Consider the following 26,331-nt stretch of genomic DNA (forward strand, 5'->3'; position numbering starts at 1 on the left):
TGTAACAATCTCATATATGAGCCAATGCCTAGATGTAGACCATGCATAACGTAGTGAGCGCAACGTGGGCCTCGTTCCACCCAACTTTTTGTAAAGTCTGAGTGGGATCCGCTCTTCTGTTCCAGAGTTAGAACAGTACTGCAGAAACACAGTGATGACATAGTCCCAATGTGAACAAAACCACCCACTCTGACGATATAATGCCGAAAAAGTCTTCCCGTACTCTCATTTTGCACTTTGACCCTTTATATTTGAAGATATAATCATGAAAACCTTCCTATCATTGTAGAAACGTATTATGTAATACCATCATTTAAAATTGTGTGCGCTGATGAAGGCTTCCTGTGGTGGTTTACCACCCAGTCGTTCATTGGTTCCCTTGATCTACCAATAGATGGTGACACACTCCTGTCCTAACCTGGACCAGTGAAGGGAGAATGTGGTGTGGGGGAGGTGTTAGAGAGAAAACCTGTTAAAATCTGTGTTTGAATGTGAATGAGTCAGTCAGGCTGGCACAGCAGGAGAGGGGCAGGTAGCCACACGTCTAGGAATCCTACACCTGTTTGACACTTCCTGGATCGTACGCACATGCCTGGTGCAAGAGGAGAAAGTGAAACAAAGAGAGAGTTTGCTTGGAGGGAAGCTTCTTGCCAAACAGACAGTTGAGTTGCAGTAGGTGAGCTGCAAATGAGGAGGAAGACGACTGGCTGCAGCTCATGGACGAGAAAAGAAAGGATCTCTCTTTCATATCTTTACCCACACTTCGAGATCTACTTCCTGGTGCTTTGCCGTTCTGCACGACTGCCTGACTGAGGTAAACTGCTCGTGGAGTGTGCTTCCACTTCAGAACCGAATGTTTCCCTCGTATTGATTTTCATCTGCTATGGAGACTTGGATGGACTGGCTTCCTGTGAAGTTTGTGTGTGAAGCTGTGACGAGTGAAGTCAGGTTGCACATCTGAAATGGAGCAGCCGAATTGGCACACTGAGGGAGAGTTGGAAGGGCTGTCCCGACCCCTGGATGGTGAAGAACCCCGAGGTCCAGATTCAGCATCCTCGTCTTGTTCAGACCTGTCCATCACAAACCCCTGCAGCTCAAACTAGTCCCAACAACACCAAGAGCTTCTCAGGACTGCGGATCTTTGGGAGAAGGTGGGTGAAATGTTTGAGCTCTCGTATGAACTCTTGACTTCAGGGTTGTTCAAAAGAGAACATATGTCTTTATTTCCCTTTACTCCAAACATTCGTCTGTTTGAAATTTAGCCTATTTTCAGTTTTGTGTTTTAATTTTTAATTTATATGCTATTTCTATTTTATGGATTCTTAACTTCCATTTTTAAATTTCGTTAAATTAATTAATTTGAGCAACTCTAAAGGCTAAAAGTGGCTATTTGGTTTGATTCATGAGCTATTTTATTTATTATTTTATTTTATTAACTCAACTTCAGTGTTAAATTAACATGATTTATTATTACTTTTGAACATCTTAAATGCCAAAAGGAAATATTACACATTTTTGAAATTGTGGTGTCTCTTCTCTTTCATTAAGTCAAAACATTTGGGAGTGAAACCACACGTCTGATGTCTATTTGCAATTTAAACTTGCATTTTGCTTGGACCAGCCCTTTGGTAAAAGGCACCACCTGATGAAATCTGTGACTCTTCATCTTTCTAAGAAACACTTTGTGAAACACTTTTCCGAATCCTTTATTGCAACCATTTCTGCTTAAAAATTTTTACTCCTATGACATCACCTCAGCTTATTTTAAAGACAGTCGCTTTCGAAATTTCATCAGGCGTCTAAATTAATCTTACAATCTCCTGTGGTTCCCTGGAAATAGATTCCTTTAATGGATTAGAGAAGCAATTAATTACGCACTATAATTGTCCAACCTGTTGGGAGAAGAGCGTATACCTGTGCTCCGCGCTCCTGGCCTGTGGATCTGTGTGTTTTCAACTGGTTTTCCATTGTGTGTGTACCTGAGAAAGACTAAGACAAGGCATTAATAATATGAGGATGTGAAATAGCAGATAAACCGGAAGTGTGTTTCTTTTTGTATCTTTCCATCTCAGCACTAACTGATAACTGATGATTCTGACATGGTTTGCGTCTTTGTATTGTCCAGAATTGTCCCCTTAAAAGCAAAAATTACGTTTGTTATTATTATTATTATTATTATTATTATTCTAAAACACTTTAAAAAAGTTATTTTAAAGGTTAGTGAGTTTAGATGGTTAGCTAGTGCAACTAGTATTGACCTCAAAAAAGCCAAGTTTTATTGTTGATGGTTTAATTCATTCTTTCTTTCAAAACCGTTGACCTAAATCAGATATAAAGCCTTCTGCACTTTCATAATTATATGTCCTTTAATATAAAAGAATGTGTAATTTTGGGTTTAGTGGTAAAAGCTCCACGTGTCATTTCCTGTTTAATATTGATATTTCCAGTCAAATAATCTTTTTCACAAACATCTCTGTCTGCAAGCCCTACTAGAATGTTAAAGTCTAAATAAAGCTTTTTGCTGATCCTGCTTTTCTGCTTTCCACTGTGAACAACTTTCACAAACAAAACCTAGAGGAGTATCTAATCAGGTGCATCACATAACTCCAGCCGGAAGAAGATTGCGTAAAAAATGTTAATCTGGAATTTTTTTTGCAGGTTTTCCAGTTGGCTTTCATTGCACTACAGACAATGGAAGCTCGCTTGCTCTATTTATGGGCACGAAAAACCAGTTTTTCCAAGTGTGAGTTTAAGAAGAATTCAGCTATAGTCTGGTTCTGTGAGAAGTTCAGTCACTCATGCATGCATTTCAGTTTTCTTGATTAGCTTTCATTGATAATGAAAGTGACATGACATTCAGTCACCAAGTATGGTGACCCATACTCAGAATTTATGCTTTGCATTTAACGCATCCAAAGCGCACACACACAGAGCAGTGAACACACACACACACACTGTGAACACACACCCAGAGCAGTGGGCAGCCATTTATGCTGCAGCGCCCGGGGAGCAGTTGGGGGTTCAGTGCATTGTTCAAGAGCGCCTAAGTCATGGTATTGCTGGCCCGAGATTCAACCCCACAACCCTAGGGTTAGGAATCGCACTCTCTAACCACTAGGCCACAACTTCCTTGATAATGGTGTTTGCTTCCAGCAAGCAACCTTCTGACCTTAAAGCAAGGTCTTAAAGTTCTTTCAGCATTTTCTTACCTTCATTTCATTCCAAACCTGCATGACTTTCTTCTGTTTTTGGTCCACACAGTGAAATGGGGGCCAGTGTTGTTTTGGACCCCATTGACATTCATTCTATGCACAAAATCAGTATTATATGTACAGAGTGTCTCCTTTGGTGTACCACAGAAGAAATAAATACAGGTTTGAAACTGCATTTCATTTGTGGGTGAACTATCCCTTTAAATATTAAAACTTGCCACATGACAAATTAATTAAAATTTGGACAAAATATGTTGTAAGTATAGAGCTTAAAATTAATAATGAAATTCGGGTTTTTAAAATGATGTAAAACTGTCAAACATAGAAACTGACTTTCCTCTGTTAATTTTCCAAAATAAATGACCACTTCTCCATCATCCAGTCCCCAGGCCTTCGAGATGTGTGTTTGTGTGTGTATTTGTACTCCACCTGATCTGTGTGCTGATGAGGCACCTGTTCACCACCGTGTTGATGTGTGTAATCTGATAATGGCATACGTGGCTAGGACACCTGAGGCATACAGGTTGTGTATCACTGGGGTACAGAGAGTTCAGACCAGATTCCTCAGGGCCAGGAAGACCTGTGCATCCACACGGCCGTTAAATGTGCTGATTGCATCAAAGAACTGCTTTTTTTTTTTCAGGTCATAGTTAGACACAGGTTTCCTTGAACACTCTCACACCCAGTGGCTCATCTCGTATGACTTCATTTGCATGGCTCCACTGTTCCGCCCGGTGGAGGACCAGGCCCATTTCTGCATCTAACTTTAACGTCTCGTTCTATGCTGGAGCTAAGTGTGGATCAGGGTCAGAGTCTCAGGGTGGGCTAATGGAGATCTTTAGGCCTATGTGGGTGACTGAATATGTGTGAAAACGATGAGTGTATGTGTAATATTTTTTTCTTTGCGGTATCAGCAAGGAATGAGCACAATAACTATAAATAGAACAATTAGCACAACCTACACAGAATAACTTGTTTATTCTAAGTCTGTGCTACAGTTGTGTCATCTGCCTCTGGCTCTCTAAAGCAGGATGGATTCTGATAGGTTGTCAGTGTGTGTGTGTGTTTGTGTTTAAATAATTCATTAGCTTGAAAAAAACATGGTATCGTCTGGGCAGGTATTGTTATAGTTATGGTGTGTTACATTTGGAACAATTTCTAACACTTTTAAAAAATATTGTTCATTATCTGGGGGTGGAATGTCAGAAGGGCATAAAATATTTATTCTGCTGCATTCTGTTCCTTTGTTTTACACCCGTGCGCTTCTGACCCTCCACAAAAGCCCAAAATTAACAAAATCAGTGACAAGATATTAAATGCGCATTAAGCTGTGAAAGAATACATACGCTGCTCTTCAGGTGGCTTTCTGTGAGCGTGCTTCAAGACGTAGGGGAACATGGACAAGCAAAATACTTTGGGCTTCAGGTGCATGCCTGAACAGACAAATACACATAAAAATATGTCAGAATGCTGGGTTTGGCATGTACTCATGTAAACACAGTTGGTTTTGTCTTAATGTAAACAATTGGAGAATATCAGATCAGTATATTGGATCCATGCAGCAGGTCTTAAAGTGACAGCACTCTAATTAATATACATGTATCCTTAAAAGAAAAAAAAAGAAAAGAAAAACCTCCCACTTCTCTCAAATCAATGACTTTTTTAACTTTAGAGTCAAGCTAATTCATACAGTGAAGACTATGCTGTTTTATTTTACATTTCATTACTTTATTAAACTTCTGTGGGTTTATTTTATACTGTAGTCTTGCATGAAAAACATAAAGTATTATTTTATTTATATTATTGATCCTATATTGATTGTAGTTTGCTTCATTGTTTTGACTGTTTACTTTTAGTAAATAAATGTTTGAGGATTTTCTGGTGTCAAAATGAGCAAGAATTGGGTGAGGTTTTATTTTGTTACCTATAATTTTGGTATCTACAACTTTTAGATCATAGCAAATACACACACACACACACACCTAATCGTATTAAATAACCATGATTTCAATTGACCAAAGTATTTTTACCTTGATTGACACATTCTATGACAAATTCTCTACAAATTCAGTGAATCACTGTAATTTAAAACAAGCTCTAAAAATATCCGCCGTAAGGCTGCCATGCAAAGACATGTAAAAAAAAAAAAAATCATTAGTGGTATGGCACGATTCTTTATGTTTGCATTTTACAAAATGTTTCTAGAATGTTGTGAGTGACATTCTATAAAAACCCTTTGTCATTCTTCTGTGGTCATTTGTTCATATAGTATATACAGATGTTCTCACATTCACATACCCCTTGTAGAATCCTTATGATGTTTAGTTAGCAATAAAAATATGTATTTTTTAATTATTGATGCAATATCTGCACTATTCCATAAGGCAAAATAAATATCAACAAAGCAAAAATTTAGATACAGATACTCCAAATGGTCATAAGTTGGCAACTAAACATATTAAGAACCATGTGAACGTAACTTTTAAACAGGATCATTAGTGTAAATTCAGTTAATAATTTGTGTCGTGAGATATATGTAAATCTGAAATAGACGAATCAGGGCAGCTTAAAAGTATTTATATATATATATATATATATATATTTTTTTTTTTTTTTTTTTTTTGTAAAGAGAGAGAGAGAGTTTTCTATAACGATTTTTTTTATGCGGATAGCGCACCTTTAGAGGTCATGCATTTGTATAACGTATGGTCTCAGTGTTTCCTATCCAGCAGGTGGTGGCATTGCCATCCTTTTCCCCTTCAATCCAACATTCAGCTTTCCTGCAACATTGCTGCAAGTTTATCCAGGGGGAAAAATAAGAGGGAATTGTTAGAAATAGTGTACACTGATTAATCAGATACAATGAAACCAGGGATGTGTGAAAAAGTAAATAGGACAAGCCTGATATCTTGTTGATTTACATTTCTGTTTATCTATTCTTATATAACAAATATATATCTCTAATGATAATAGAGGTTGTGAACTGTAATCTAATTATTATTGATTTGAGCTGTTAACTGAAGGTATCCGATCTATTAATTAGCATAATTTTGACTCCAGATGTACTGTTTTCCACTGTGAATTTCTTACTCTTTAGAAATAAAAAGTACTCCAGGCAAATCTAGTGATATAAGAAGTTTGGTGTCATGTAGTCTATTAATTGTTTATAAAAGTCTCTTATGCTCAACAAAACTTTGTTTTTGATAAATAAATACAGTAAAAAGAGAAATATTGTGAAATATTATTACAATTAAAAGTTTTTTATTTTAATACATTTTAATATGTAATTTATTCCTGTGATGCGAAGCTGAATTTTCAGCATTATTACTCCGGTCTTCAGTGTCACATGATCTTTCAGAAATCAATCTAATACGCTTGTTTGGTGCCCAAGAAACATTTCGCATTATAGTATCATACTATTTTCTTACATAATATTTTCTGGAAGCCATGCAAATGTTTTTTTTTCCCCAGGATTTTTTAATGAATAAAAAGTTCAAAAGGACAGCATTTTTTAGGAATAGGAATTTTCTGTAACAATGTAAACATCTTTACTGTAAATTCTTGCTGACTATTAGTTTCATAAAAAAAAGTTACTAACCACAGTTTTTTTAATGGTAGTGTACACACATGCACACACGCACACACACACACACCCACACACCCACACACACACACACACAAGAAGACTTTGTGGCCTAGAAAAAATTTATAAAAGATTATGAATACAAGATTGATGTGATTGTGATTGATGTATACTGGTGAATTAAGACCATTAACAATGCATTAAAAAGGGTGAATGGAATGAATTACTTGGGTTTCAATTAAAATATAAATGAAAACATGATTAATATAAAAGCTGGGGTGTGTTTCTATATCAAGCGAAGTTCACAGTGACTAAAGGACAGCTAACATGGGCTGCCATGATGTCCCACTCCATGGTAACAGCCAGCAGATCTCTCTCCCCCATCACTTAAAAGACAGTAATTACATCCACATGGAGTCTCCAGCTCTGTGTGCGTCCGTCACACACAGAAGTGTGCCAAAGAACAAGGGGCACAATCAAGTGGCTCGTATTAACACTCAGAATTTAAAGCTCGAACCCCTGGCATAACAAAACGGTGATGTTCGTTATAGATCGCCGAATTGATATTCAAGCACATTCACCCCTCGCCTGTGTTTTCTTGCGCTGATCCATAATGCAACAGCACGAGGGCCTTGAAATGGAAATGACACTCTTTGTGCTTTTGGGGTGGAGTGGTATCACGTTGTCGTCCTGTTCGAGGACGCGAATAGACCCAAGGTGTCCTCACTAAAGCCATCATCTTTATGATTAGCTTTAAAATGGTTAAAAAACCTACATGTGATACTTCTCTCGTGGGTTAAACCACACAGATCATCTTCACAGCTGTGGGTGTTGCATGTCACGGGTTGTTTCGTGCCAGAATTAGTGCTATGTCCTCTTTCTCTTAAGAAATATGCATAATTTCTCTTAAGCAGCTTTGCACAATGTTCATGATGGAGATGGTTATCATAAAACCATTAACTGTGTTCCTATAAAGCACCTGGTGTCAGCCCCATATGTGCCAGGAACATGATCTAGTAGTCTAGGAAGTGCATATTCTGGTGCGTACGTCTTGCACAGACTCCAAGTGTTAAGCTGATAATTGGTCATTATTTTAAACCGGAGGCTTCGATGCACCCTGGATTCCCTCCTACCGGTTGCCCTCCTGCCTAGCCGATGGCTCTTTCCTCTGTGATGTTTGTTGCTGCTTCCCAGTGAGCGGTGTTGTTTGTGGGTGGATGTGGGGCTTCTCTTCCTGTAGGCTTGAGTTGTGTAGTACTGTGTGTGTGTGTGTGTGTGTGTGATTGTGTGTGTGTTGGGGGTGGCTGACTCACCTGTTCATCTCTTGGACTTTCTCTGTCAGTTCACTGTGAAGAGACGGTCAGAGAAGGAGCCGGGGAGCTAAACTCTCAGGTTGTATAATATATTTTTGTTGTTGATGTTGGATAGACTAGAACTGCGGAGTTAAGCTTCAGAACTTTAAGTGTTTAAGGGAGGATTTGTATGTGTTTGTACTGGTATATTGAGCATTATTATGATTGTTTATTTTTTACATGGATAAAGCTTTGTGTAATGTAAATCTGTCTAAATGTAGTCGACATAAACAAGTGATATGTGCAGCTGAGTAGTACACATTCATAGATATTGTAACGCAATTATATATATATATATATATATATATATATATATATATATATATATATATATATACATACATACATACACACACACACACACACAATGTACAGTATATAATCATTAAATATAACATAACATAAAAATAATATTAAAAATCATTGCAATATAGGTCAGAATTACGTAAAATAGTCTTAGGCTGTGCTTTTTAATTAAATCTGTTGCAGAGTAAACAAACCACTAATCTTTATGTAATATTATTATGCATCTTGTTTATAGCCTGATTTAGATGGAGCTACTCAAATTCAGACTCTGGGTTTAAGTTCATCTTTTGATACTAAATGAATCCACTTCACTAATAACATTGCTAGAGATGTCTTGGTTGAGTGTGACTTCCTTATTCTGCTTGGTGAGTAAGAACAGTTGTTTTTCTACAGAGAAGTGTTAAGTGTTGACACAAATTATTTTTAGTCCAATTTTTTTTTTAAAGGTAAACTTGTCTGTACTGTAATGTACTTTTTTTAAGTGTAAATAATACTACAAAATACTTTGCACCAATGAGTATCATTCTTTACACTGAGGGTTGTGTCTAGGTCATATCCGCCTCTAAATAAGATAGACTAGTTACGTTGCTATAATTAGTACAGGCAGTCACAACTAAAGGGTCAGAGAGCCCTTATAATCTGCCCTGGACATCCCTGTGTGATAATCAGGACCTTCATGAGCTAAGCTTCATTTCCTTGAGTGCCTTTCACGTCATTGTGACATGATGTCATCACCTGCGGACTCACAATGCACCTTTGTAGTCCACTGGCTTTGTTAGTAATGCGATTTGGAAGGCAAATTGTCAAATGGAAAATCTGTGCTAGGACAGGCGGAGTTAGCTTTCCACATTCAAAGCAATCATAACAATGCTAATGACCAGTATAAACTCATGTCTAGTCGACACTTCTGAAATGACCAGCATATGTTGTGGATGTTAGAGTGCCCTTCAGGGTTTTTAACTAAGGTAACCCGAAAGGACATACTTAGTAGATCAGATTCATTGTCTGTTAATAATGCAATCTCCATCTGTAAATGGAGTTGTGAAGTCTGTTGTTGATGAGGTTATATAGTGTTTTCATAATATAATTGCCTATAATTTGATAATTTCGGGAAGCACGGGCATGTGTTTTCGGTCTAGTTAGATTATCTCCATTTTAAGGATTAGGTTTAAATCTTGGTCAATAGAGGTCAGTGTAACAAGCTTTCAGCAGTTTTAGAACTTAGTGCTAAAATGGTTTATCTATGCTGACAGGCTACATCATTTTCAATCAACAGCCTCAGGGGGAAGTTTAGAAAAAGAACTGTATTCTTCCATCCAGGATGGACACTTTTTTCAGACGGCATTTTAAGAGGAAGGAGGCAGGAGAAGCCATGCACGACGACCACGTACCTGAACCCTGTCTACACAGGAGACCTAGCATTGCCGTGCCAGCCAGCCGTGCCCGTCGACGCTCCAGTGTAGGCCTTCCGTCCACTGTGTTGACCCAGCGACGCCGATCCAGCGTCCAACTTCAGGCTTTACCTCGAACTGCTAGCAGTCAGCTGGTTCAGAAAAGCAGTGGTAGACGGCGCTCCAGCACCACAACCCCAAAGACCAATCCTCGATTTGCCGTACGCCGGAAGAAGGTGGGCAAGCTCCGCAACATAGACACTCACCTCTTGGGTCCATCCATGCTGTTGGCCAGCTTGATTCAGATGACAGAAGAGGGGGAAGAGGATGAGGAGAGCCGAAGTCCATTGCCAGGGCAGGTGGAGCTCAAGGGAAGCAGCACTGAGTTCAGGAGTCACACCGATGTGCTTCTCTCAGAAGGCGACAGCGACAGTGACAGCGAGGACTCCAGCGGCCACTCGGATGAGAGTCATCACTCCGGGCTGCACAAGGAGTGCTTGGAGGAAGCCGATTTGTCAGACTGGGAGATCAAAGAATGCGCTGTCTCATGCCAGCAGGAATGCCTTCCTCTAGCTGTGTTGGCAGAGCGTGTCCAGGCCCACCCGCTTATCCGAGTTCCCCGCTGCCTCCGGAGGAACTCGTCACATTATGGCCACGCGGAGCTGGGCCCGCACGTCCGCTACTGCCGCAGCAGCCAAAGGAGGCGCCGTCGACGGGTATCCACCATCTCGAAAGCGGGAAGCCCCTGGCCAGGAAGAGGCCTGCCGCTTCCTAACCGAAGAAGCTCTACTTGCTACAGGGGTCATACGACTCTCAATCCTCTCCTGGGAGCTTATTACGATCCCAGGCTGGAGTCTTGGAGTGGATTCTTGTCGTATGTAAAACCTTTTCTGTTGTAGGTTAAAGTTGTCATTATTTCATGCTGTGCTTGCAAATTATATACAGGGTCTCATAAAATCCAAGAACAACAATACAAATTGTTGCCGTGCTGCCCTGTCAGTCAATGACTTCTGAAGCAGCATAAAGGTTTAATGATCTACAACAAAACTCTCATAGAATCGCACACACAGGACAATGGCAGCAAATGATATATCTATGCAAAAATCGATCAGATGACAGTATCTCAGTAGACAGAATGTGACAATCATAGAATCCAGATGTGCACTGTTGCCTTCCTACTCCACTAGACTCAGAAAAAAGGTACAAAGCTGTCACTGGGGCAGTTTAAAGCATTTAAACATTTAGATTGAATGCAAGAGCAGGCAGTTGCAATGCAGCTTTTCATTGCATCGACCTTCTCATTCTCTGTCCCGTGGATACAAGCTCCATAGCTCTTGCTCATTAGCACAGCTGCTACCATAGCGAGGCATGTGACTCATCAACGTTACTGATCACCCAGTGGGCTTCTCATCAACAGGTTGCTAAGCATCACTGATTCACTCTGTAGGGATTAGGACACAAAGGTCAGGGTGGGCAAGGTTTTGATTACAAAATGATTACAAAAAACCTTGGAAATGCCCCACCCGAGGCTATAGCTAATATCTGCCATTTTTCATTGCATAAACTTAATTGAAAACTTGCTTCTGCATCTATACTTGGACCAGAGGTCATGTATAAGGAGAGGCCACATCTGATCTGCACTAGTCAATTGTGTTAGCATTTAGCATGAACACTGATGTACAGATAGCACACTCAGATTCTATATAGATGTGTATAAAATAAAGTTACAGTAAAGACCAGCCAGTTTTCATTTTGTATAGTTTGGTTTAGTTTAAAATTCAGTGCTGCGTCTTCCAAATTCGGTTAGCTAAATAACATTAGCTTAGCATTAGGTATCCACAGTGTAATATGGTAGTACAAAAAGCTGATCGAAGGCTGAAAAAATATATAGATTTCCAAGCCATGCTCTACAATGTTCTTTGTGGGTGGCTGGTGAAAATAGTCTTATTGATTGATACAGAATTAAACAGATGCAATTTAAAGAGACCCTCAAGGCATTCTGGCTGGAAAGTACTATCATTTCAGGAAAGATATTCCTAACGTTTTTGCTTTTGAGGATATGATGGACACAGACAGTCTGTTTAGTCTGTTTAATGTCACTGTCACTGTGTTTTTGTCAGGAAAGCCATCGCCAAGGCTGGTGTGCAGGATAACGCTGCCCAATCCGGCACCATGATACCTGCCAAATGTGAGCCCAACAAAGATATCTGCAGCACTGTGGATTGGACTGTGAGTTACTCATCTGTATTTTAACAAACAAGTTAGCTTTCCAGCTGTTAGCATACTCAGTTATCGCAATGTTAGTTAACAGTAAAACTCCCATCTCCAACTCGTGACACAGTAATGCATTATTAATTTTCTGTAACTAATGTTCAGCTTACTGATTAATTGTCTTGCACAGGAAAATGCCCAGTTTGGTCAACACGTGTGGTTTGACACCAGTCCGTCTGGAGATTTCTGTTACGTTGGAGAGACGTATTGTTTTGCAAAGTCACTGGTAAGTGACACATATTTTTATTCTTAAAACCATCGACAGCAAAACGTATAGTGGTGTGCATGTAAGAATCTCCACACACGAGCTCCCTCTACTGGTCAGATGTTATATGCAGAGATTCAGATGCCAATTGTTTAGTTTTTTTTCTTTTCATTTTGTCTTCTCAGCAAAAATCTCTTCCTCGCCACAAATGTGCATCCTGCAAAATAGCTGTTCACACTGTATGCATGGATCAGCTGGAGAAGGTTAGACGATTGTTGTAAAGCTGAAAACGTTTTCAAAATGATGATGCATTTAACTCTTTTTCTCATCAAATGAAATTTACTATTCCTTATAGATTAACTTTAGGTGTAAGCCATCGTTTAAAGATCCTGGGTTGAAAAATGTCAGAGAGGTAAGGGTTTTAGTCCATTCAAATAAGCTTTATCATTTAGTTTTGTTAAAAAACTGAGCTGGTTTGTGTTTCAGACTCCACATATGAGACATCACTGGGTCCATAGGAGACGGCAAGATGGAAAATGCCGGCAATGTGGAAAGGTCAGTGCAAGACTTATAAAATATGAAACGTGTAATCATCCAGAAAATATTTATGGCCTATTTTCACTCTCTTTCCTCAGGGTTTCCAGCAGAAATTCTCCTTCCACAGTAAAGAAATTGTGGCCATCAGCTGCTCATGGTGTAAACAAGCAGTAAGTGTTGCACATCTGATCTGAAATCATTTTTTTATCTGCTACTGTTCAAACGTTTGGGTTCAGGAAGATTTTTTTTTTACAATTTTTTTTTAAGTAATGTATGCTTTTATTCAGAAAGGGATGCATTAAATGGATCAAAAGTGTCAGTATAAATTTTTCTTTGATTGCTGCATCATGGATTTCACAGTAAATGTCTTCAACACTGATAATAACAAATATTTCTTGAACAGCAAATCATCATATTAGAATTATTTCTGAATGTGACTCTTTTAGGAATAAACTACATTTATAAAATACATTCACTAACACTTTATAATGACTTTCATTTATAAATAATTTTAAACACTATATAATGCTTAACATGTCATTAGTTAACACATATTCACATAGCTAGAAATGTGAGATAATGTTCTTGATAATGTTTACTAATGATTAACATATGATTATTTCGTGTAAATCGAAAAGCTTAGGATTGTCAGTAAACTTTCAGTTCATATGATCTTCATTTGTTGGTCTTTCTTTGTTGTCTAGACCTCTTTTTATACATCTTAACAAATAATCTATTAATTAGTTGTTCATATTTTTTAGTTTTTTGTTTTTGCAGTACCCAATCTGAAGTTGAAACTATTCATCATTTTTAAATGTTAATAAGCTATTACTAATCATCTAGTATCTTTATGGGCATTGGACTGTTAGCTAATGTAACAAGGTTTGTGTAAAAGGTGGCTGGTTTAATTTAACTAAATGCATATTCAAGGATGGTAATATCAGTGCACATTGCTATGTGTCTTACAGTATCACAACAAGGTGAGCTGCTTCATGATGCAGAAAATCGATGAGACGTGTTCCCTTGGGGCTCACGCGGCTGTGATCATCCCTCCAACCTGGATCATCAGAGTCCGCAGACAGCAGGTATCACCTGACCTGAAGAAAACGGGTTTATACACAATATTACCATTATATTTACTGTAATTTTGATCAAACAGACATTCATAATCATATAAAAAAAACTCATCAACGTAAAACCTTTAAATGTTATATGTATATCTTCCAAATACATTTTAAAAAGTTATGTTATTTTATGATGCCTCAACTGACAGCATCTTCCAGACAGTGTTTTATGGTTTGGACAGCATTGATGAGCTCAAATGTAAACACTAAAATAAATATGTCTATATAAAATAACCGTCTCTATTATACAGGCATCATTGAAGAGCAGTAAAAGAAAGAAGAAAACATCTCTGAAGGTCAAACCCTGCAAGAAAACCACAGAGGTAGCAAACACCTCTGAACATCTGAACTTTTAAAGTCGTATGCTTGTATATGTGACAAGATTTCAGTATTTAATTCTCAGCAGGATGGCAAATGGAAGAACTTTGTTGTGAGACCGATTCCTTCTCAGCACATGAAGCCTCTGCTGGTGTTTGTCAATCCGAAGAGTGGTGGAAACCAGGTCAGAACCGACGCTAAATGTTCCTAGCGGTATCTGTTGTTATTTTACAGCCACATAACTTTAGCACTTCATCTTCGTTTCTGTGAAGGGAATGAAAATCATCCGCTCATTCATGTGGTACCTGAACCCCCGGCAAGTGTTCGACCTGACTCAGGGAGGTCCGAGAGAGGGGTAAGAGGTGATAGATCAAACTTATTTTCTTTCTTCATTCTGAGCCTGTTCTCTTACACTTTCTCTTCCTCTTTTTAAGGTTAGAAATGTACAGCAAAGTGCCCAACCTGCGCATCCTCGTTTGTGGCGGAGATGGAACGGTTAGTCAAATTTTTGTGCTCTTATCTAGATAAAACCAGATGGTGGGAAATATCGTTTCTGCTCATATGGTTTCAGTATGTGCAGAGTATGCAAATTTTCCAATGATGCAATGTGTGACTAGTACTTGAAGCTGATTTGAAGTACAATTTAAACGTATTAGGCATCACATCACTACTAAAATAATACTGACTGATCCAAGCCAATCTCTCAGATAATGGCTAGATTCATTCATCTGTTGAATTTAAATGAATTGAAGAGAAAGTGAATTTAAATGAATTTATATGCTATGTTTTTGACAGGTTGGCTGGATTCTCTCAGTGCTGGATGAGATCCAGTTGAACCCCCAACCCGCCGTGGCCGTGCTTCCCCTCGGGACAGGAAACGACCTGGCCAGGACTCTCAACTGGGGCGGGGTACGAACCTGAATACTTTTGGATTTTATGTTTTTATAAACGTTAATTAGTATATTTCTTTTCCTCCTCTTGTTTTTTTGTTTTTGTTTTTGTTTTTTTGATGTTCGAATGTAAGATGAGGTTTTAGCTTCAGCTCCTGTAAAGTTTTATTTTGCAGTGTGATGTTTGTGGCTTAAAGATTTAATTTTCTAACCATTGTTAAAGTGGCATAACAAGAGAAAATGGCCCCACAAATTGTTAACCATTACAAGTTTTCCATTGTTTTTTGAAAATGTGTGTACTTGTGTGTACTTGTCAGGGCTACACAGATGAACCGGTGTCCAAGATCTTGTCCCATGTAGAAGATGGAAACATGGTCCAGCTGGACCGATGGAATCTGACTGTGGAACCCAACTTAGAGGCCAGTGAAGAGGAAAGAGACGAACAGCAGACTGACAAGGTCAGCTGACACAAGTAGAGGGCGCTAGACTTTAGCAGAAGAATGCCATCCTTCTAGCTTCACAACAAATCAAGGATGATGGTGTAAAGTGTTTTAATAGTTGAAACGAATGGTAAGGGCGAGCTTATGACTACTCCATGTCTATTTCAGCTTCCCATTGACGTCTTCAACAATTACTTCAGCCTCGGATTTGATGCACGCGTGACCCTGGAGTTTCACGAATCCCGAGGTGTGCTCCACTCACTCGTGGAATCTGAATTTGGTTTCTGAAATGAAAGTCTGCATAATGTACAATTTGAGAAAGGCTTCACATTTCTAAGATGTTCTTTTGTTTCCGCAGAGGCTAAACCTGAACGATTCAATAGTCGACTTCGCAATAAGATGTTTTACGCTGGAGTGAGTGTGTCTGTCCAATGAAGTCATGTAGATATTATAAGTTTATTCTTTTTGTAATTTATAAGATGTAGGATTTGTGCTCAAATACCTGTGTTCCTCTGCAGACAGCCTTCTCAGACTTCCTGATGGGCAGCTCCAAAGATCTGTCCAAACACATCAGGGTCGTGGTAGGTTCAGTTCTATATATACATGTAGACACTTTTTATTTAATATGAACCAAAGTATTTAAATTTAAAATATATTTGTTTTATCATATTTTATACAGTTGTGGTCAAAATTTTACACACACTTTGCAGTATCTGCAAAATGTTAATTATCTAACCAAAATAAAAGGGATCTTACAAAATGCATGTTATTTTTTTAATTTAGTGGTGACCTGAATAAGATATATTTTACATAAAAGACATCAACATTTAGTCCACAAGAGAAAATAATAGTTGAATTTATAAAAATTACCCCGTTCAAAAGTTTAAATATGCTTGACTCTTAATACTGTGTTGTTACCTGGATGACCCACAGCCGGTTTTATTATTATTTTTTTAATTGTATGTAAAATTTTGACCAAAACTGTATATAAAAGTTTTTTCATGTATGTGTGTGTATATATATATATATATGTGTGTGTGTGTGTCTTTGTGTGTGTGTGTCTATATATACATATATATATAGTCTATATTACAAATGTGTGTGTGTTAATAAATATGAATAAACATTAAATTTCACAAATTAATAATATTAATCTTCATAATGCATATTTATGTGTTATGTTGAGACTCACTTCAGCACCAGTAAGCAATTTTATCAGAAACACACACACACACACACACACACAATTTCACTTAAACACACAAAAATAAAAGCATTATATTGATTACTATCATATATATATATATTTTTTTATAAAAATAGTATTTCATCAGGTTAGAAGCTTATAATCACAATGAATAAATATACACAAGCACTTTACATAATGGCTCAAATACTTACAACGAACGATGTTCCCTCGGATGCTTGTTCTTATTTCCTGTGCAGTGTGATGGTACTGACCTGACCAGTAAAGTGCAGGATATGAAACTGCAGTGCCTCCTGTTCCTCAACATCCCCAGGTAAACTGACCTGAAGCAGAACTGTGCCAAACAAATGTCTTATGTAACTACCCGGATGTACATACTTGTTTCTATTTTGTGCTATTTGATATAGATACTCTTTATTTTGGCATAATGAAATTCAAGAAAAAAAGAAACTTCACTCTATTTGCCAGGAAGACCGATTCCTCCCAGTGACATCACATTTCACGTCATCAAACCATGACAGGAAACATGGACTAAAAACCTCATTATAAAAGAGATTCACTGTTCCGAATTATGTTTATACCAGGATAAAATAGAATCTAGACACATCAGAAAAGTTCATTAAAATGAGATTATCCTGACTGAGTTGGGTTTTTTGTTCTGTAGATATTGCGCTGGTACAATGCCATGGGGGAACCCGAGTGAGCACAATGACTTTGGGTCACAGAAACATGACGACGGACTCATTGAGGTCATTGGCTTCACCATGACCTCTCTGGTGAGTCTTGGCTTTGGTTCCTTAATGGATTTGTTCTACATTTACCCTTGAATCCATCCAAATGTTGCTGCTCAATTTCTATAGGCAACGCTGCAGGTTGGAGGACACGGCGAGAGGCTTCATCAGTGTCAGGAGGTGACTCTGACAACCTTTAAACCCATTCCCGTGCAGGTGGACGGGGAACCCTGTAGACTGGCTCCATCCGTCATACGCATCACCCTCAGGAACCAGGCCAACATGCTGCAGAAGACCAAGAGAAGAATCTCTCTACCACAACTATATGAGTCAGTATCTCTCAGTCTAAATTGCGTCCAATCCTGGATTAAATCTGACAGTTTTTTCTTCTTCTGGATGTAGTCAGCAGCCCATCACAGAGAAAGTGCAGATCCGGGTGAACCGTATCAGCATGCGTGATTATGAAGCTCTTCATTATGACAAGGAGCAGCTCAGGGAGGCCTGTGAGTATCTCTTCTCCTTGTCCTCGCTCTTTTTCATGCACTTCTGGAAAAGCTTCTGCCTCTCAAACACGGTTTAACCCTAACCTATGTTTCCTCTTACCTTCTCAGCGATTCCTATGGGGATAATTACAGTTCCCGGGAACAGTGATTTGGAGACGTGTCGGCTGCACATCGAGAAGCTACATGAGGTGCTTTTCAGCTTATAAATGTGCCAACAGGCCAATTTGGCTACAGTCTCCTTCCTCATTGGCAAAGGGGAGGATCTAAACTGTCAATGTCTGGCTTAAAGTCAACATGAAATCCAAATAGACTATTTACCTTTTAATGAATGTTTCTGGTCTCATTGTGAACGATTCATCTGTGTATGTTATCCCCAAAAAAGTCTGTCAAGATACTTTAACTTGCTCCACCTCTAAAACAACTTTCCTTTTCACTGACATCATCAAGCCCTTATTTTCAACTCCGCCCATTTGGAGTGAAACCAAAACAATCCAAACAATTTCTAAAAGATAGCATCCTGTCCTGCAGGAAAATATTGTTTCAATCATATACAACTCTAGTAAAATTGCTTTGATTTTACCGAGTCATTCTTGGCTAAATAAGAATACTTGTGTGTTAATGCTACTTCTTGGAAAGAAAAGAAATACATTTATTACATTTCGGTTTCCTGTGGTGACATTAACATGTCTCTGAAACATAAATGATGTAATTTACTTTTTAAGAGTCACTTTTGACTATAATTACCACTATTCTTGCCAAACATGTGATATTGAGCATGTGACAGCCATTGCACGTTGACTTGCTGTTCAATTACAGTCAGAAAAACATGATGTGACTAATTGAACTCACACAGTGAGGCCATTTTGGACACGAGCCATTGCTCACTTGCACTTTCTCGGTCTCTCTCTCTTCAGGAGGGGGATGGTGTGAATACAGACGCACTGCACATGCCAAAGCTTTCACCAAAATGGTGCTTCCTGGATTGTAAGTAGAGCATTTCAAATTTGTCTTCAAAAAAAAAAAAAAAATAGCATAGAATTTCTCTCTCTCTCTCTCAAAAAAAAAAAAAAAAAAGTTTATTAGTAACTTTTTTTTTCTGAGATCCATTGCTCTTGACATTTCCAAAACTTTCAAGCCTGGTGTTAGCTAACCCCATAATCACATTTTTCCGTCTTTGGTTTGTTTACAGCTACTACAGCCGACCGTTTCTACAGAATAGACCACGGTCAGGTAGCTACAAAAGACAACTTTTGCGTTCTCCATCTGTGTTGCATGTCACACTGTGCCTTTTTAACTTACAGCATTGCATATCTCTGCAGGAGCATCTAAGCTATGTGACGGAGATCTCTCAGGATGAGCTTTTCATCTTGGACCCGGAGCTGGTCACCAAGGAGACGGCGGGCATGTCGCCCGGAATGCCAGGGGCGATGGAAACTGTGGAGGGATGTTCCAACAGCACAGAGCAGTTCGCTTTTCCTGTTTGCTCGGCTGGGCCTTCTCCACTGTGCAGGTAGACTGAAACCAGTCACTTCAGATGACAAAATGTGTGGTTAAATGGTATCAACTCACGTTGTTAGGGCTGCAAACAGTTTTTGCACAGCCTTAAGGTACAATTTTATGTTGCCTTTTACTTTGGCAGATCATTTTATCACCGTCGACTAGCAGAGTACGTGCGTGGGCAGGTTTAGCTTCGCCTGTGGGCATGAAAATACTGTGAATGTCCTCGAAAAAAAACAGCAAAAGTGCACAAACATTTGTGTAGATATGATTCTTTAAGGAACTAAAAATATCTAAAAAAATGTATTAATTTCTTTTAAATTTTGCCAAAAGGAGTTGTAGATTTTGCATGAATATACTGTATAATTATAATATTATTTTATTATCTACAACAGATGGGAATGCACTTACATAAAGTACCAGAAAGAATTAATGGAATTAATATTATATTGTTTTTTGGATTAATTTTCCATTAACACAATATTACCATCTACATTTACATTTACATTTAATCATTTAGCAGACGCTTTTATCCAAAGCGACTTACAAATGAGAACAATAGAAGCAGTCAGGTCAACAAGAGAACAACAACAGTATACAAGTGCCATGACAAGTCTCAGTTAGTCTAGTATGGAACGCATAGCCAGGTATTGTTTTTTTTTTTTTTTATTAAATGAAAATAAATCTAATGCCATTACTATGGTCCTATCACAGTACTTTTATTATAAGTGTAGGAAGTCCCCAACAATAATATACAGCAATATAATATATAGTGGGGTGTAAATGTCTGAAACAACTAAATAAATATTTATATAAATATTTAAATATATATATATATATATATATATATATATATATATATATATATATATATATATATATTAGAAACAAAGATAATATTAATACAATAAACTTTTATAAATATACATTTATTACCAAATTATTTTTTATTATAAAGTATCTTAAATTATTGAAATATTCAAATATATTATAATATAATAAAATAGCTTTTATTGAATCTATTTTTTTTGCATATAAAATATATTAGCATAACAATTTGAGGAAAAACTTTACTAAATTTTTTGTTACTATTGACACAAACTATTATAAGTCTATAATTATAATTAATATTTAAATGATATAAATTAAATATTTTTATGATTTAAATATGAAATATAAATCAATTTTATATTATGTATTTTATGTTATATTATTAGCATAACAATAGTAAAAAAAATATTTTTTTATATGAAATAAATAAATAAACTATTATTGAATTATTTAAATAAAAATATTTATGTACAATATTATACATGTACAATATTATTGTAAAATTATAATTTAAATACATATACACCTATAAATAATATAAACATATAAATTATATTAGCATAACAATTTAAATAAAAAGTTCAACTGACATGAATTTTAGGATTCCAAATAAATGTATGTATAGAGAAGGCTGTGTGTGTGCAGTAAATATGTATCACTAGACGGAACTGAATGCAATCCTTCCTGTTTAAAAACAAAACAAAAGACAGTTGCTCTTCAGCACTAGTCTATTCCCTCAGGGGAAGTCTTTTCATTTCTGTATTTGCGTGCACATCTGATGGCGAGACAGAGAGAGTGAGAGACAGTGACATTTTTGTGCCAAAGTCTCCTGCGAGCGAGCACAAATCTGTGTGTTACTCAAATGTGAGCCCATCCAAGACAGGACAGTCCCTCATAAAGGCCCCTGCTATTAAACACTCATATATCTGTGTTTACATCCCCCCTCCCCCTGTCTGACGCACAGCAGATCGCTGAAAAAACACATCCCATCTGTCAGACCTCATTGTAGCAGTTGTTCTGTTACAGTAAATTATACACATCTCACAAACAATGACTTTCCCCGCCCCCCACAGCATGTAAACACTCTGACACCGGGTCATCGTCTTCTCTGTTGTCTGTCCACCCCATCATGCTCTCGCAGGGTTCACCAGACGCATGCTGAAGGCCAAGCGGAAAGCGTGAGCACAGATAGCGACTCACACGTGCAAGCTAGCAATCCAGACTCTCCCACAAAGCCGGGCTTGTGCAGGTACAATAGTGGTTTAACTCAGACCTTCATATTCAAAGCTGTGATTGTTTCCATGAAAACAGGATTGTGCCTTGTACTTTTTATAGCAAGTATCATTACTAAGCTAACAAAGTTATCCATTCCATGATTCCATGTGCTTAATTAGGGCTCTGTAATGCCCATCTACGACAAAAGTACACTACAATGGCACAGTAACGCCATGGTACTTTTAAATATACCATAGCACCAGTGTCATTTCTTTTGTTAGTGAGGGGCAGAAGATATTCATTTTCAATTGAATATCTTACATAAGCTTGTCTTTGCCCAATGTCTTTCATCTTGAAGGAGGGGAGCAAAAATGAAGAATTTGAATCGTATAAACACACTTGATGAGGACTCAGTGAATGTGCCAAGGTACATACAATATTTAATAATAATATCTGGTAAGACAAGCATATGTGTTTGGCTTTGATTATGAATAGTGGTGTTAATATTCAGTTTTAATTTCACAGGTTAGATTCGGGCTGGAATGACAGTGATCAAGGTACACACACACACACACACACACAAACATAAAACTTAACACAAACATATAACTTAAATATATTTAAAAATATTATATAGTTTAGTAGAATATTTTTTTTCCATTTCTTTCAGTGTATATATATATATATATATATATATATATATATAATAGGTAATTAATACATTTATTTATTATAAAAAAGTATTCATAGACTAATATAAATATACAATTATTATTATTATTTTATATAATATAATTTGATAAAATATATCATCACATTCACGCATTTTCTAAAATGACCAGTTTGTTACAGTAAAAGCACTCATATTTTGTTTCATGTCTTTCAGAATCGATCAGTTTTCTTTTTGATGCCGTGAACTCTGACAACATCGAAAAGGTATTTATAAAAAGAATCAATCCCATCACTACCATCCATACATTAACTGCATTGGCAGACCTGATGGACTTCTGATCTGGTCATTAGCTGGTTCAGATGCATGAAGAGGGGGCAGACCTGTTGGTCCAGGACCGTTTCGGCCGCAGCCTCCTCCATCATGCAGTCGTTTCAGGCAGTAAAGAGATTGTGAAGTATATCATTGATAATGGTGAGTCGGTGGGACTTTTGAGTTTTGACTTTAGATTTGCGTCTCACTTCTAATCATCTCTCACTGTTTTTCGTGAACAGCTCCTGTCTGCATCCTGGATGTGACGGAGAAATCAACGTAAGTAGTGCTTTCATTTGTGGTGAAAGGGATCATAATGACAATCATAACGGTTAGGAGTGGGGTTCTGGGTTTTTTATTCAGAGGGGAGACGGCTCTGCATAAGGCAGCTGCGCTGTGCCAGAGAACCATCTGCTGTTACCTGGTGGAGGCTGGTGCGTCCCTCATGAAGACAGATCTACAGGTGAGAACATTCAAACGCACCTCATACCTTTAACTTATTTCTTATTTCCTTGAATGATTTTTAAACACTCAAAGTAGACACGATATGTTTTTATAATTATTTGTATATGTTCATTGAGGTGTGCACTAATAGCCTGTGTGTCAGTGTTTTGAATCAGTATCCATATAAAACGATATTTTCAGACAAAACATTATGAAATTATTTAGCTTCTGAAAATGTACAGATGATGGAAACAGGCTGAACCTCCTTTTACTCTTCTGTTTGTCATGTTGTACGTAAATCCGTCAATGGGTTCTGTTTGCGTTTGATAAACAACTGAATCCAAGTGGGCGGAGCCTGTGTTGCGATGATGTATTACTAATGGCCGATGTGCTCTGGAGGCGGGCATATGCAAATATACTGTATATGACCATGTGACCTCACAGCCATCGTTTGAAACTCAGTTAAATTATGTATTATCATTATTAATATATTATTATAATGTAAGTTATTTATTTTTATTTATACCGGCAAATATGTGTATAAATAAAAGGTGGCAAAAAAATAAGAAAAATGGCTTTCCCTTATTTTACATTATCATAATTTTGTTGATTTGTTTGATCTATAAATGCAAAAAATTATTGGCAAAAAAATTAATAAACAGAAGTATTGCATTAAATAAGAGAAATAATGTATTTTAGTAAAAATATTCCTTCATTATCATAATTGTTTGTTTATTTAATTTGTTTAATTCTCTATGTATTTATTTATTCATTCCTTCCTTCCTAAAATTATTCTGCCATTCCTAAAATCAAAATAAAATCTAATTAAATAAATACAATTTAATTAATTAAATAAGTACAAATATCTTTGTCATTCTGCAGGGTGAAACTCCAAAGATGTATGCAGAAAGAGCTCAAGACATGGAGTTGGCCGCATACTTGGAAAACCGACAGCACCACCAGATGATCCAGAGAGAGGACCATGAGACGGCTGTGTGACCGGCCTCTGGAACGATCTTTTCCATCCACCACCAAACCACAGAGTCTTATCTGCTCTCTCCTGCGGCTACACGCTAGCGATGCTATGAGGCAGCACGTGTGCAGAAATAAGCCAGTTGCTCTCTGAATTGATTGCAGTGCCAAAAAGACAGTGTCATGTTTCAGAATGAATGAGTTTGTTACGTCACGTCCAGCTTTCAGCTCCGCACAGAACTGCACCACGCTGCTCCTTAGGACACAATGTGCAAAATTTTGGGAATTTCAGGGATGAAGTACCATGTATGAAAGTGGCTTTTACTAAACTACTATAAAGAAAACCAGACAAACCTCACGAGAGATTAACAGGAGAGGTTTCCACTGCTTCTGATTACATTTACTTAATATGAATGTCTGAATTGAAAAATTCTGATTTAATTTCTAAAGGTTTTACAGATTAAATGTGACTGTAATCCACTGGAAACTTCCTCTAGCCTGGCTTCCACTTCACATGTTTGTTCTGATTCGAGACAGAGACGTTGTTTTCATAGCCTCCTGCGTTTAAGAATGCTTCCTCAGCTGTTGCTTATAGCCAGTTACTCTCTTTGTGGTAAATGCTTGAACTTTGTGAAAACATTCCATTAATTACAACCTTAGATAGCATTAAATCAATTCTTAATTCACCATTATATTATAATTTGTAAGCGTGTCTTAGTCAATAGATTTGCCTTAAATGTTCACCTAAATGAATGAAGTTTCCTTCAGGAATGGGATTGTTTCTCTTAGCATTGCTTGTACTGACTGCTACATATTTGAATGAACATTTCTTCTCACCAGTGTGATTTTAGGTTCTTTACAGAATTTATTAAGTCATGCAGCAACTTCAACTTGTTAGTTTTGGTTTCTGGTCAAATTGATCTCGATAAATACGCAGAAAACTCTCCTAACAAAGCAGAGTTTTAAGATGATATATCACATTTTCACTGACTAATGGCTGGGTAACAGATATATTTATATCATGGGCTGCGGCTTAAATTTGTGTATATTCAACCCGGTACCTTTATGTGCATGTACATTTGACTAAATGCTTGAATAATATTTTTTTTTTTTTTTTTTTTTACAAAGCAGCCATTTGACAATGCTGTGTTGTCAGCATTGCCATCGTGTGTTTGTGGTGAGATGTCATTATGATTTATGAATATGTATTTTGTCAGTGCTTTGTATGAGTTGCTATGCAATTCCAAATAGATGATACATGTATATAAACCGTCAAACATTTTAAAAATGTGTGAACAATCTGTACTGATATAAAGGTCTTTCATTTGTATGTGATATGAACTTAGGCTTTATTTATAAAAGTAGATACGATTTTTGTTAGAGGGAAAGTCGTATATTTGTTCATGGGGTTGGATTGTCACTGTTTACTTGGGGAAAAGAAATAAATAAAGACTTTAAAAACAAGTTATTTTTTTGCATTATTTACTGAGTGCACTTGGTTTAATTGACTGAGTGCACTGGTGGACACACACGCACAGCAATGGCGTGTTTTCAGGGTTTGGAGCGCCGGGTGGTAAACTGTGTATAATTGTGAGCTCTGTCTCTCCCTAGGAGGTCTTTATGTCTGAATGAGTTACCGGTAATGATGGATGTGTTGATATTTGTGACTCATTTATCATTTCGGAGATAAGCTTATTGTTTTCTCTCTCCTGCTCTAGCTCCATTTCTGGAGAAGGGAAAGGACACAAATGTATTTTTAAATCGGTTTAACCTCAGCTCAGCCTCAGCTAATTTTAAATTTGGTGGATGGTATGTTAAGTCAAAGAAACATTTCACACACACTCATCTGAACAGAGAATCACTGAAATCATATAATGTATTATACGGATAGACTGGACTATTTAGCATATTTCCTTTAAAAAGGCCATTCAAAATACTAAAAAAAAAGAAAGAAAGAAAAATGAGTAAAAAATAACTGGGAGAATAGAAACAAAACAAAACAATTCAAAATGTTTTATATATTCTAAAGGGCCAAGGTCTTAAAAATAAATAAAATGAGGAGGAAACAAATAAAGTAAACAGCTAATAATAAGATAAATTGTACATCAGGAAAGAGATTGCAAAAAACTGCAAAAAAAAAAAAAGAAAAAAAAAGTGTTTAAATAAAAGGTGACAAATATAAAAAACACATTTATTAAATAAGAGAAATGTATTTTCCCCATTTTACATGGTCATCATTTTAAATTGTATAATTTTATATTTATATTATATTTATTGGTTTTATGTATCTATAATTGCAAAAAGCTCATTGTATTATAGT

At 37.1% G+C, this 26,331-nt stretch overlaps 2 protein-coding genes across 5 annotated transcripts in view; both read left to right on the top strand.

Moving 5' to 3' along the window:
- LOC113066682 (uncharacterized) overlaps positions 1–26,331 on the top strand; it is a 672,150-nt gene that overhangs the window by 148,191 nt on the left and 497,628 nt on the right. The window lies entirely within an intron of this gene.
- LOC113066686 (diacylglycerol kinase zeta-like) lies at positions 902–25,443 on the top strand. Of its 4 annotated transcripts, none has more exons than XM_026238639.1 (34): positions 7,678–8,187; positions 9,707–10,718; positions 11,965–12,073; positions 12,246–12,341; positions 12,506–12,583; positions 12,676–12,732; positions 12,807–12,875; positions 12,956–13,027; positions 13,826–13,942; positions 14,233–14,304; positions 14,385–14,483; positions 14,572–14,654; positions 14,734–14,794; positions 15,095–15,208; positions 15,507–15,647; positions 15,798–15,876; positions 15,988–16,043; positions 16,148–16,210; positions 17,076–17,149; positions 17,501–17,612; positions 17,697–17,896; positions 17,970–18,070; positions 18,179–18,258; positions 18,985–19,054; positions 19,260–19,300; positions 19,390–19,580; positions 21,540–21,647; positions 21,972–22,040; positions 22,139–22,170; positions 22,500–22,549; positions 22,637–22,757; positions 22,838–22,874; positions 22,959–23,058; positions 23,922–25,443. In XM_026238639.1, the coding sequence occupies exons 2-34, from the start codon at positions 9,775–9,777 to the stop codon at positions 24,036–24,038; spliced, it is 3,813 nt and encodes a 1,270-aa protein (XP_026094424.1). In that variant the 5' UTR covers positions 7,678–8,187; positions 9,707–9,774; the 3' UTR covers positions 24,039–25,443. The 4 variants fall into 4 exon arrangements, with proteins under 4 accessions (XP_026094427.1, XP_026094424.1, XP_026094425.1 ...); XM_026238640.1 differs by having other exon boundaries at positions 9,730–10,718; XM_026238641.1 differs by having other exon boundaries at positions 7,679–8,187; positions 14,388–14,483.

Source organism: Carassius auratus, chromosome 50 (assembly GCF_003368295.1).
Source record: "Carassius auratus strain Wakin chromosome 50, ASM336829v1, whole genome shotgun sequence".
Taxonomy (NCBI): Eukaryota; Metazoa; Chordata; class Actinopteri; order Cypriniformes; family Cyprinidae; genus Carassius; species Carassius auratus.

What these genes read in the sequence shown, in the direction of transcription:
- LOC113066686 (XM_026238639.1), top strand. Translation starts at nt 9,775, where the DNA reads ATGGACACTTTTTTCAGACGGCATTTTAAGAGGAAGGAGGCAGGAGAA. An exon ending in GGAGTTTCACGAATCCCGAG is followed by an intron (nt 15,877 to 15,987) that starts GTGTGCTCCACT and finishes TTGTTTCCGCAG; the next exon opens with AGGCTAAACCTGAACGATTC. An exon ending in GCTTCACCATGACCTCTCTG is followed by an intron (nt 17,613 to 17,696) that starts GTGAGTCTTGGC and finishes CAATTTCTATAG; the next exon opens with GCAACGCTGCAGGTTGGAGG.